The sequence below is a fragment of the Cloeon dipterum genome, chromosome 2, assembly GCF_949628265.1.
Source record: "Cloeon dipterum chromosome 2, ieCloDipt1.1, whole genome shotgun sequence".
Classification (NCBI taxonomy): Eukaryota; Metazoa; Arthropoda; class Insecta; order Ephemeroptera; family Baetidae; genus Cloeon; species Cloeon dipterum.
In genome coordinates this window covers 27,418,302-27,429,734 of record NC_088787.1, presented here as the reverse complement: position 1 = coordinate 27,429,734, position 11,433 = coordinate 27,418,302, and the positions used below count along the sequence as shown (strand labels likewise).

The 11,433-nt window shown below is 36.9% G+C and overlaps 3 protein-coding genes across 3 annotated transcripts; all 3 read left to right on the top strand.

The window, feature by feature from the left end:
• Nucleotides 1-2,092: 2,092 nt before the first annotated feature.
• On the top strand, nucleotides 2,093-3,256 carry LOC135937547 (carbonic anhydrase 2-like). The gene is made up of 6 exons (XM_065480701.1): nucleotides 2,093-2,117; nucleotides 2,176-2,316; nucleotides 2,498-2,639; nucleotides 2,694-2,751; nucleotides 2,821-3,081; nucleotides 3,137-3,256. The coding sequence occupies exons 1-6, from the start codon at nucleotides 2,093-2,095 to the stop codon at nucleotides 3,254-3,256; spliced, it is 747 nt and encodes a 248-aa protein (XP_065336773.1).
• Nucleotides 3,257-3,866: 610 nt separating this feature from the next.
• Nucleotides 3,867-5,690, top strand: LOC135936073 (carbonic anhydrase 2-like). The gene is made up of 7 exons (XM_065478754.1): nucleotides 3,867-4,093; nucleotides 4,158-4,257; nucleotides 4,313-4,453; nucleotides 4,890-5,034; nucleotides 5,092-5,197; nucleotides 5,255-5,482; nucleotides 5,544-5,690. Exons 1-7 carry the CDS (start codon nucleotides 4,049-4,051, stop codon nucleotides 5,667-5,669), a joined length of 891 nt encoding a protein of 296 aa, XP_065334826.1. The 5' UTR covers nucleotides 3,867-4,048; the 3' UTR covers nucleotides 5,670-5,690.
• A 707-nt stretch (nucleotides 5,691-6,397) lies between these two features.
• Nucleotides 6,398-8,379, top strand: LOC135936003 (carbonic anhydrase 1-like). The gene is made up of 7 exons (XM_065478666.1): nucleotides 6,398-6,505; nucleotides 6,655-6,754; nucleotides 6,894-7,034; nucleotides 7,355-7,496; nucleotides 7,556-7,661; nucleotides 7,889-8,119; nucleotides 8,178-8,379. The coding sequence occupies exons 1-7, from the start codon at nucleotides 6,461-6,463 to the stop codon at nucleotides 8,316-8,318; spliced, it is 906 nt and encodes a 301-aa protein (XP_065334738.1). The 5' UTR covers nucleotides 6,398-6,460; the 3' UTR covers nucleotides 8,319-8,379.
• The last annotated feature ends 3,054 nt before the right edge of the window (nucleotides 8,380-11,433 follow it).

Sequence of the window (11,433 nt, the reverse complement as noted above, 5' to 3'; positions counted from 1 at the left end):
ACGATATAAAAAATACTATCGCACATAAGTTTACCGTGTCGGCCTGCTGGCTTTCCACTTTCATATTTTGCTCGTCACAATCTGCATCAAATAAAGATTATATAATTTGTTTTGTAACTATCAATCTATATTATTTTTATATATCTTGGCACTATAAGCAAATGCTTGTGTTGTTGAACTACGGAAACATTTGAAAAGTTTCTGGCACGAAGTTTCTCACCCAAAAAATACATGGCATCCCTAGATTTTTCCGAGTGATGTGCAATTTACTCTTTGATATATTTGAGCCTTCATCTGGTCATGTGAAAATAAAATTATTGCAATTTTCTTTATCGAAAGTTTGATTGTGAGCTAATAATTGGCAAAACTTTCTAATTGGAAAAATACGTGTCATAGTTAAAAAAATAATTATTAATTACTCACATTGAGTGCTATTTTCAGATTTCGTGTTCAAAATGGGGTAAGTCACATTTAGAGCAATGGCAATTAAATTAAAAGGCTGGTTTTGAATAAAGCCTGCCATTGCGTCTTTCTCGGCGGGCAGGTTTTCAAGCGGCGGGCATGTTATTTGATTAAAAGCTTACTTTTCGTAAATATTTTAATTTCCTTAACCAGCTACGGCATGGAGACACACTTGGTGCACTTTCGCACTGATTATAATCGGGTCATTAAAACGCCAGCAAGTTTTCCGATGGCCTTGTCGTCGCCCTTTTGAGTAAGGTACCAAGGAAGGACTTATATTTTTCATCGCTCTTAAAGTTGAACTCAAATATGTCCTGTATATTTCAACGAAGAATAACCTGAAAACGCTTTCTTCAATTTATTCTTTTACATCTTGAATAAAATATTAAACTATAAAATTAAAACTTATGAATTTTAATAACCTGTGTAGTAATAATCAAGTGAGGGTTAAATTAGAACTGATAAAACCAACATTTTTAGATCAATAACACCGACGACCAAGAATTGAGCGAAATCATCAGCGAACTCTCAAATATCAAACTATCAAGACAAAGACGCGATGCAGTGGTTGCGCTGCCGCACCTGACGAGCGACAAAAATTTTCTTGCCTACAAAGGTTCCTTATCGCCGCCGCCGTTGAAATCGTGACGTGGTTTGTTTTGCACGACACTGGCCATTTGCAGATACCAGGTGAAAATCGGGACACACGTGCTGCATTGGAAATATTGACGTGTCTTTTTTCACAGGTCAACGAGTTCAGAAAATTATTGCATGAAGATAGAGAGAGCTGATACAGAAGGCCACTATAGAAATGCAAAATGCGCGATGAATTTGGTGTACCCCTTTTTAGAAGGACCCCAGATTGAGATGAGATCGCGGGTATAGAGTTTGAAAAACGCTTAATGAAAGAGGGATCATTGAAAACGCTCGTCTCCCGTAGATAAAATCGTCAAGCGGTGATTGTTTGCTTCTTGAGAGACAAAATCAGGTTACTTTTTATAATTTGCAAAACCATCACATTTTAAATATTTGTTAGTTTGGTAAATAAAAAAATCTAATTAAAACCAAAAAAGGCTTTTTATCATTACACTTTGAATTGAACAATTAATTTTGTATGAGTTTTAATAAAAAGGTGGGGATCATAAACAATTTTAACCCGAGGCCACGAACCATCTAACTAAAGTTTCAAACTATATTTGCGTGTCTATCTCTTTGCTTTGTGTCAATGTTGCAATTATTTCCATTCCTCACAAGGTGAGGAATGATAGGATAATAATTGTTTGACAACATGTACTAGGGACAGTTGGAAGCACTTCCATATCTAGATAATTTAAAGTGCATAAACTATATTAACGCAAATCACAAGTGTATTTTACCGCTAAACCTTGGATAATTAGAGTGTATCCCCACAATAGGCGTATAAAACAGTCGCTTGCACGGACCACACCTGGAAGGAAGGTGAAATGATTTTTAAACGGGCCATTTTTCTTTCACTCTGGGCTTTGCAGGTATTAGTTTCGGCTTTCTGAATAAAAACTCGTAAAAAGTTGATAAACCACAGGTTCATGGATATGAAACGGTTGATCCAGAACTGGGAGTTGATCCTGAAACATTTTTACCCTATGTGGAAATGGGCCCTGGGTTCGCAGCAACAGGTACAATTTAAATGTAGACTTATTTAATATCAAAAACCATTTTTCATCCTTTGTGCAGGTCTGTTTTGCAACAACGGCTCTCACCAATCTCCGATTGACATTGATTCCTGCATAAGATCAAATATTCCTCCCTTGAGAACTACAGGACATAGCAGAATCAGACCTGAAGGTTTTACAATTATGAACACTGGAAGCACTGGTAAAAAACGCGATTACTTCTAAATTTTAATTAATCTTTACAGAAAGTTAAAATGATTGATTTAGAAAATTATTATAAATATTTATTTAATTAGAAAATCTATGGTAAAAAGTGTTAGTTTTCTGAAATGGTCAGTTTTATCTTTGAATACATATAAGTTTCAAGACGGTATTACTTTCAGCGCAAATCAACTATCGTGGCAATGAACCAACAATGTCCGGAGGTCCATTGCCCAGGGGATCCACTTACGTCCTTGTGCAGGCACATTTCCACTGGGGAGAGTCGGATGCAAAGGGTTCAGAACATGCCGTACACGGGAAATAGTGAGTATTTTGCATTTCTTTGCCTTGCGTGCGCTACGGCTTTTTATACGACAGCGGAGCAATGGAGGCGCACTTTGTTCATCGCAAACGTTCATATCCAGACCTAGAAACTGCAATTCAATATCAGGATGGTCTCTCTGTGTTTGGCATCATTTTATTTGTGAGTAATTTTTATTATTAGTTGATTTACTCAATCTTACAATTAAACTATCAGGAGCAAGAAAGGAATAACACGAAACTTGACCCAATTGTTACAAAATTGGCTGAAATCAGAGCTGCTAAAACTTTAGCCAGAATCGATGCAGACGCCTTGTTCTGGCTGAACGATGCTCTCTCGCCCTTCCGCTACTACAACTACCCTGGATCGCTAACTACCGGTGACTGTAATGAGGTTGTCAACTGGATCGTCATGAAGAAGAGAGTTGGAATTTCTGCAACCCAGGTAAAAATATCGTTTTGAGAGGAAAAAGTATGTTTAAAAATGTGTGGTGTAAAAGATTGCAGAATTCAGAAAGTTGATTGGCAAAGATGGTATGGCTATTACTGAATACAGACGCGAGGTGCAAGATTTAAACAACAGAAAAATCAAGTGCCCCAGAGTTTTTCCTATGGTGTGATTTTAAATTGAAAATTAAATAGAAAATATCAACTGGATGGTCAAGACAATTTTTTTAATGATCTAATCTCCCTGGAAGTCGGAATATTGCTACATTATGTTAGTTTAATTTTTCAAAACAAAAATGAAGATTTACTCATGCAGGAAACTTTATGAAAACAAATAGTTTATGAGACAATCGCAAACATTTCCTGTGCTGCATGATACTTTTAATGATGAGGCCTATATATACAATTTTTTCAGTTTAATTCTTCTTATTTTGATTTTTCATGCTCGAGGAAAAATTGTTAGAAGTGATAGTTATAACGAATTATACTAAACTGTAAAAGCTTTCGGTGCCGGCCACCATACACTGTTTTGACACGATATTATTTTGCGTCTCAAATTTCAAGACCTTTGCGCTTTCCCATCGGATGCACGAGCACTTTATGTTCGTTCCAATCATATTCACGAGATGAGCATGTGATTGTTCCAGACAGTTTGGTTTAACGACCGAATTAGATAACGCTGCCACATGACAAATTACTGAAAGTCCGTTTGATTTGCGAGAAAATTGAACGCAAAATTCCTATCAGTGATTTGTATATCAACAATGTTGAACCCCTTTCCATTGCAAGAGTAGTACTCATGGTACTTTTAAATCAGCAAGATAGTACACTTGATGCATTTTTTTTTCACCCAACCACCAAAACCACAAAGGTCCTTCTATGGAGATTATCTCACCGCAAGGAAACCGTATAAATAGAGAGCCATCTCCGTGAATGATTAAGTTATCAACGAACACGCCAGCAAAATGATGTACAAATGGGCAACGTTCATCACCCTCTGCGTTGTGCAGGTGAGATTTTTGAAGAATATACGTACGTTGTTATTATTTTCCTAATGCCCATACATGCTTCCAGATCAATGGCTATGTTATCGTTGACCCAGAGCTGGGAGTAGATCCTGAAACACTTTTGCCCAATGTGGACACAAGTGGCATAAATGGATTGTCAGCAACTGGTAATTTATATTTAAACAAAAAATATTGAAGGCCAGTATTGATTTTGTGTAACAGGACTATACTGCAACACCGGAACACGTCAATCTCCTATTGATATCCCCTATTGTGTCCAGAAAAGCTTGTCTGCTCTTAGAATTGAAGGACACAGTGATATTAGGCCTGAGGGTTTTACTATGTTGAACACTGGAAGCACAGGTACGAGGAGTGATGACTTCAAATAAATCATAAAACAAAATTAAAATCCCACTAGCTAAGAATGAAATCTAAAAAACCTGAGCAATTGGGAAATTTTGAAAAATCTTGAGTTAACCAAGTTAATTAAAAGTTATAAGTAAGAAATATTTTTTCTAAATTTATTTATTTGTTTGTTTATTCTCACTATAAAAGTGTAGATACATGTTAAAATAATAACAAGGATGAATTCAAAATCCAACATCATGAAATTATTAGCTTGCCTAAAAAATGTTTTTTTTTAAATTCTCACTGCATGGTTCCGTAATGAATGCATTTTGAGGTTGCGATTTAATTTTTTAATACACGATAAGGATTACTTTGTAAAAAAGCATATTAATATATTTCAACTAAAAATATACCAAAAAGATTACTCAAATAAAACAAATCATTTTTACAGCTCAAATTAGCTATAACGGGCTTCCAGTGCCAACATTGTCAGGTGGTCCACTGCCTAAAGATTCCACCTACGAATTTGTACAGGCGCATTTTCACTGGGGGAATGACAACGTAGAAGGAACAGAGCACGCTATTCACGATACCTAGTATATTTAAATATTTCGGCACAAGTATTTGCGTATTTCATCATCTACTGCTTTCAGTGGTGCATTAGAAATCCACTTTGTTCACCGCAAGAGCACATACAGTGACTTAGCGACAGCTATCCAACATTCAGACGGCCTGGCTGTGTTTGGAATTATATTTTCTGTATAATCTTGATTCAGTTTTGATTGTATTGAGAAATAAAATTGTATTTTTTTGCAGGAGCAAGCAACTAACAACACGAGGCTTGATAAGATTATTCCAAATCTAGCTAACATCATAACGGAGGGCACAACAACCACGCTTGATGAAGACGCTATGGTCTGGCTTGATGAAGTAATCTCGGCTTTCCAGTACTACAACTATCCTGGCTCGTTGACCACAGGAGATTGCAATGAAGTCGTCAACTGGATCGTCATGAAGAGGAAAATTGGAATCTCAGCGGCGCAGGTAACGACAAAAACCTATTTTCTAGTGTGGCTTTTAGCTACAGTTGAAATTAATTTTTAAGGTCGCCAAGTTTAGGAATTTGATCGGAAAGGATGGCTATCCCATCGAGGAATATAGGCGCCACATCCAAAATCTGAACAACAGAGTCATTAAATGTGCAAGAAAAGATACCTCTAGGTTCCATTGAAATAAAAATATTTTCAGTGTATGGAAAATTTTTATTGTTAATTTCCTAAGAATTCGCTAATGTATTTTATCTAAGTGTGCGCGCAGAGTGTGCATAATTTGTCTTATTTTGACATGACAGTAAGGGTCATTCCTTTCCTCCCAGTGCGGCCAATCATTTAATTAATCGCTTTGCATTTTTTCCAAAAACTTTGAGAGGCGCACCTGCGCCGACTCGCCACTCGCTGGTTTTAGCACCGTTCCAGCGGCTTCAGGGCTTCTGGCGTGTCAATAAAAAAAAGACCTCGGTGCGGAAGGCGAAATGATGGCCAAAATGGGCTTTAGTTCTTCTGCACTCGGCCCCCATGTTATCCGCCCGATCGGCGGCATTCTTGGGACCCGGTGAGCACAGCCTACAACATGTGCTTGCTGAGCAGAGGTTAAATATATGATATAAATCAACAATATATTATATTTAAGTAGAAAATCAAAATAAATTAGAATTTACTGGTACGTATTAAGGAAGGAATTCTCATGCAACACCAACCAATGTGAGACACTACAAAAAATTGAATTTTCTGAACATGATGTAAATATTTGTTTTTATTACACATATGTAAAAGGGTCCTGTGCCCTTACCTTGGAGCTATCGGTTGACGTGCAAAATAAAATTTTATTGGTCGAAATGAGTGATAACTCCCTTCTCCCCCCAGTTTTTTCATGCAAGGAGTGTGGTCGCAACTATAAATACGGCCATGATTAAGCAACGCACACACATAACCTTTTGACCATAATTCAGGTGTGGTTGGCGCAATGCATTCTGCTTTGTTGTTAATTTTTACGACCTTATGGTTCAAGGTAAGAGCTAAAATTTGAACAAAATAGGATTGTTCAAATATTTCTATATAAGCCTAGTCCGGTTATACTTATAACTCGTCATCTGGTGTTAAATTTTCCTTTTGGTAAAATATAGCCACTAAGTATTTTATTTTTATTTTCAAATACAGGCCCGTGGGCATGTCATGATTGATCCTGAGCTTGGAGTTGATCCAGATTCACGTCAACCCTACGTAAGCCAGACAAGCAATATATCCAGTTTTGCAAGTGGTGAGCATAAAAATTTGTATTTTTTTAAGAAAGGCACAAAAGCATAAAAAATCCTCCCAAGATGTTTTCATAGCACGATCCTTAATTTGCAGGTTTGATTAAAACCCTATACCTGAATAGGTTTTTTACACTTTTGCAGGACTGTACTGCAGCAATGGAACTCGGCAGTCTCCCATCAATATCAATTTTTGCGTTCGTTCCACAATGACTGCGCTAAGAACCGAGGGACACAGCATTAATAGATCTGAAGGATTTACCATGATTAACACCGGTACTACGGGTGAGAAACATTATTTGTACAGAAATCAACTTAAATTTCAATACACACTAAGCTAAAAACGTTATTAACCATAAAAAATGAGCATTTGAAATTAAAGAAGATAGAGTCATTTTGGCAGCATTGGGCCTGGGACTCATAATTTCGTCCTTCCAGGAGATACTGATTATATATTTTTCACACAAATTTCAAAATACACGATTGTTATTGTTCTTGTTTATTCGTTCTTAGTTTCCTTTTAAATGATATTTTGTGAGTTTACATCCTGTTTTAATCAGGCGCATTTTTATAAACTCACCTCAAAACATTTCTTTGCATTGCAGCTCAAATTAATTTCGGTGGCTCAGCCCCTTTATTGTACGGTGGACCCCTTCCGACTGGATCGTCATATGATCTAGTGCAAGCACACTTCCACTGGGGACCAACAGACACGCAAGGATCTGAGCATGCTCAATTTGGAAACTAGTATATAATATTTTCTTCACCCTCTGCAAAAAGGCTGATTGATTAAATGTCATTTTTAGTGGACCCTTAGAAATTCACTTTGTTCACAAGAAGAGTACCTACGCCGACCTCACTGCAGCAATTGCACAAACCGATGGTCTTGCTGTGTTTGGAGTTATTTTTGCGGTGAATATATTTGAAAAGTTCAAAATATTAGTGTGTTATCCCAAATCAAATTATTACTCTTGATTTGTTCTGCCTATGATTTTTTTTCTTTCAAAGTTCCTTTTCAAACTAGGTCTGTTTTTCTCTAATTAAAAACTGATTTTGCTCCCAATCAAATTACCTAAAACACAAGCGGAATTAGCTTCATATAATCACTATTGACTCTTATATAAATAATCATTTTTCAGCTGCAAAATTCTGACAATCCAAAACTTGACAAAATCATTAACCAATTGACCAGCATACCTAATCCAAGTTCGAGCGCAGCTACGCTTGACTCCGACGCAATGGTCTGGCTCGACGATGTTTTGTCCACATTCAGATACTACAACTATCCAGGCTCTTTGACCACACATGACTGCAATGAAGTCGTTAACTGGATAGTCATGCATAAGACCATCGGTATATCCGCAGCTCAGGTAAAGGGCAGTGCGAGTCTGGGTGCACAAAAGAATTTCATTTGAAATGCTTTTACAGGTGGATAAATTTAGAACATTGGTGAATGCAGATGGCGATACTATCCCTGAAGCAAGGCGCGCTGTGCAAAATTTAAACGACAGGGTGATTACGTGCGCCCGCGGTTGCCTTGCTACTCCAGCTCCAGAGTCGATTCCATGATTTGAACTTTTAATTAAATGTACCGAAACTTGAACATTGAATAAAAAGATGTCGAACGGCATATTCACATCTTGCTTTATTAAAAGAGGAACCTATTTAAATTATTTAGTCACGATGGGTTAATTGGCTTCAGCAAGGTTTGATGGAGATTTAGAGAGTTTTCTAACCATAAGCAGAGCTACACAATGCAACTTTATCTTTTTTTATTTCATTTTTTATTACAATGATGCGTTCCTTTCATTAAATGATTCTTCCAACTTTATTATATTTGAAGTCAGGACGGATCATAATTTTTTCGGGATGAGGTCAGAAAATTGTGAAAATTCTGCGAGGAAAAATTAAATAACACATTCTCGCAGTAGAATTCTCTCTTGTAGGCGTCCCGCCACAAATACTCGTGATTGTATTTATTTCTCGTACGGATCGCCAGGTGTCACTTTTAAGTATGATAAGCATTTCTCCTTTACCCTGAGTAAAACTCCTTACTGACCGCTCACCTGGTCATGTCACTATCAACACACTCTCTGGCCATTGGAGCCGTTCAAGCGAGCAGCAAAAACTGTTGTAATTATTATACATCGGAAGACGTTACCAGGGCAAGACCATTCTATTTACTGTGACAACTACATTATTGAAACGCTAATTGCATAATTATAATTGTTGTAAAAATATATATCAGTCTAATAAATTCTAATTTATGGACTTCAATAAATCGCAACGACCAAAAGGAATTAATTCACACTTATTTGATTACGCTGGATGACACCCCCACACTTTGAAATAAGCTTTTCAGGCTTTTCATTAGAATGGGTGGTATTTTTAAGCTGGTGAATATTTGTGAGGGAAGGTTTAAATCACCGGAAGGATGAGTGACGAGAAGATCGTCACACGTATCCTCTTTACAATTTTTCTCAGCAATGAGCAAAGCCGGATGTTTTCGACGATCGCTGATCAAAAATTTTCTGCAGCTAATACTGCGGTAATGAATTTTGTTTTGGACGTAACTTACTGCTGATGAGGCCTACGGGGAGGCTCTCACTTTTTGATGAATGATTTTTTTTAATAATTTCTTTATTAAGATGAGATTTCGCAGCTAATATATGCTTGCATAAAAAATATTTTGATGTTGAAAGTTTAGAATTGGAAAGTTAAACATGAAGTGCATTTTAATTAAATGGATTTTTCTTCTCTAATTTTATCAGCACTTAATAATATTGATATATACTTTTTGTTTCTGTCGCTTACGAACGCACTCAAGAATATCATGAGGTTTCAGCTGAAAGGAAATGCAGGTTTTCACGGTGCTAGGCGAGCATTTTCAATTTTCCGTATTCATATAGGATTAATAAATTTCTATAAAAAATGGAGAAATGAACAGCTCACTAAACATTGAGGGAGCTGCATTTAATATCAAATGAAATAATATGTTTTTTAACCTCTGCTCAGCACTTCCCGTGGGCTCTGAGCTCACCGCGGGTCCCAATAACATCGCGGTGCGGATAATATGGGACGCAGAGGAGCTTGGGCCCAATGTGACAATCTTTTCGCCTCCCTGCGCAGAGGTCTTTTATTGAATAGCCAGACATTTTTCCCTAAAACCGCTGGATAGTGCGAAAACCAGCAAGTCCTCCCAGCCCGTTGAGCTATTTGAGCATTTCGAATCACTTAATTAATTAACTAACCACCTTTTTCCATCTCTAATATTGGGCAGCCAGTATTATATCCCGAACAGCTCAAATATCTCCCATTGCTTTGACACTCCCGAGAATACCTTAACAATGCGAGCCAATGGGCTGGCATTCTGGTATCCATATAAACAGAGACAAATCGAGCCGTTCTTGTGATATATGCTTTGTAAATTAGCTGAAATATTCTTCTCTGGGAGCAGCCGACAGTCGACCACGGCAGAAAAACTTCTCAAAGGTTTCTACATATTTGCAAAAATGCACTTCCACTAGGGTAGTGGCGACGAGGGAAGTGAACATGCAATCAATAATATATAGGAACAGTTTTTTCAATATCTTAAAAATAAGATTGTGTCCTCACACGCATAATTTTTCCATTTGTAAATCGACCATAATTTGTTGGTGTAAAATTTGCAAAATAAAATGAAATCACAAAATGATCTCTATAGTCTAGAAAGAAGTCATTTGTGGAGTAAAAACAGCAGTAATTTACAGTGTTTTAAATGATTTGAAATATATTTGTAAGTGCTGGCTAGAAAATTTTCATAAGAAAAAGTTTTGTTAGAAAAAATTAGAGTTTTATCTTTCGGATATGGTTCGCAAATGTCAAATGAATTTTAGTTAATAACAATCCATAACCGTATCGAATATTATTGTGTCTTCATCAAATAACAACCAGCAATAATTATATAATGCCAATTTTGACACACCTTCAAAACATGTGCATATATCTTTCAAGCGGGCATGTTATTTGATTACAGGACTGCTTTTCCTCAAGAATTTAATTTCCATTACCAGCTACGGCTACGGCATATGGAAGCGCACTTGGTGTACTTCCGCACTGATTACGGGTCATTAAAAATGCCAGCAAGTTTTCTGATGGCCTTGTCGCTGTCGCTTAAGGTACCGCCCTTAAAAATAAATTCAGTTGTGTCATGTATATTTCAACGAAGAATAAGTTGAAAACGCTTTCTTCAATTTATTCTTTTACATCTTGAATAAAATATTAAACTATAAAATTAAAACTTATGAATTTAATAACCTGTGTAGTAATAATCAAGTAAGGGTTAAATTAGAACTGATAAAACGAAAAATTTAGATCAATAACACCGACGACCAAGAATTGAGCGAAATCATCAGCAAACTCACAAATATCAAACTATCAAGACAAAGACGCGATGCAGTGGCTGCGCTGCCGCACCTGACGAGCGACAAAAATTTTCTTGCCTACAAAGGTTACTTATCGCCGCCGCCGTTGAAATCGTGACGTAGTTTGTTTCGCACGGCACTGGCCATTTGCAGATACCAGGTGAAAATCGGGACACACGTGCTGCATTGGAAATATTGACGTGTCTTTTTTTCACAGGTCCATTTGTGTAAACTCTCATTCAAAAATTTCTTTGCGTTGCAGCTCAAATTAATTTCGTTGG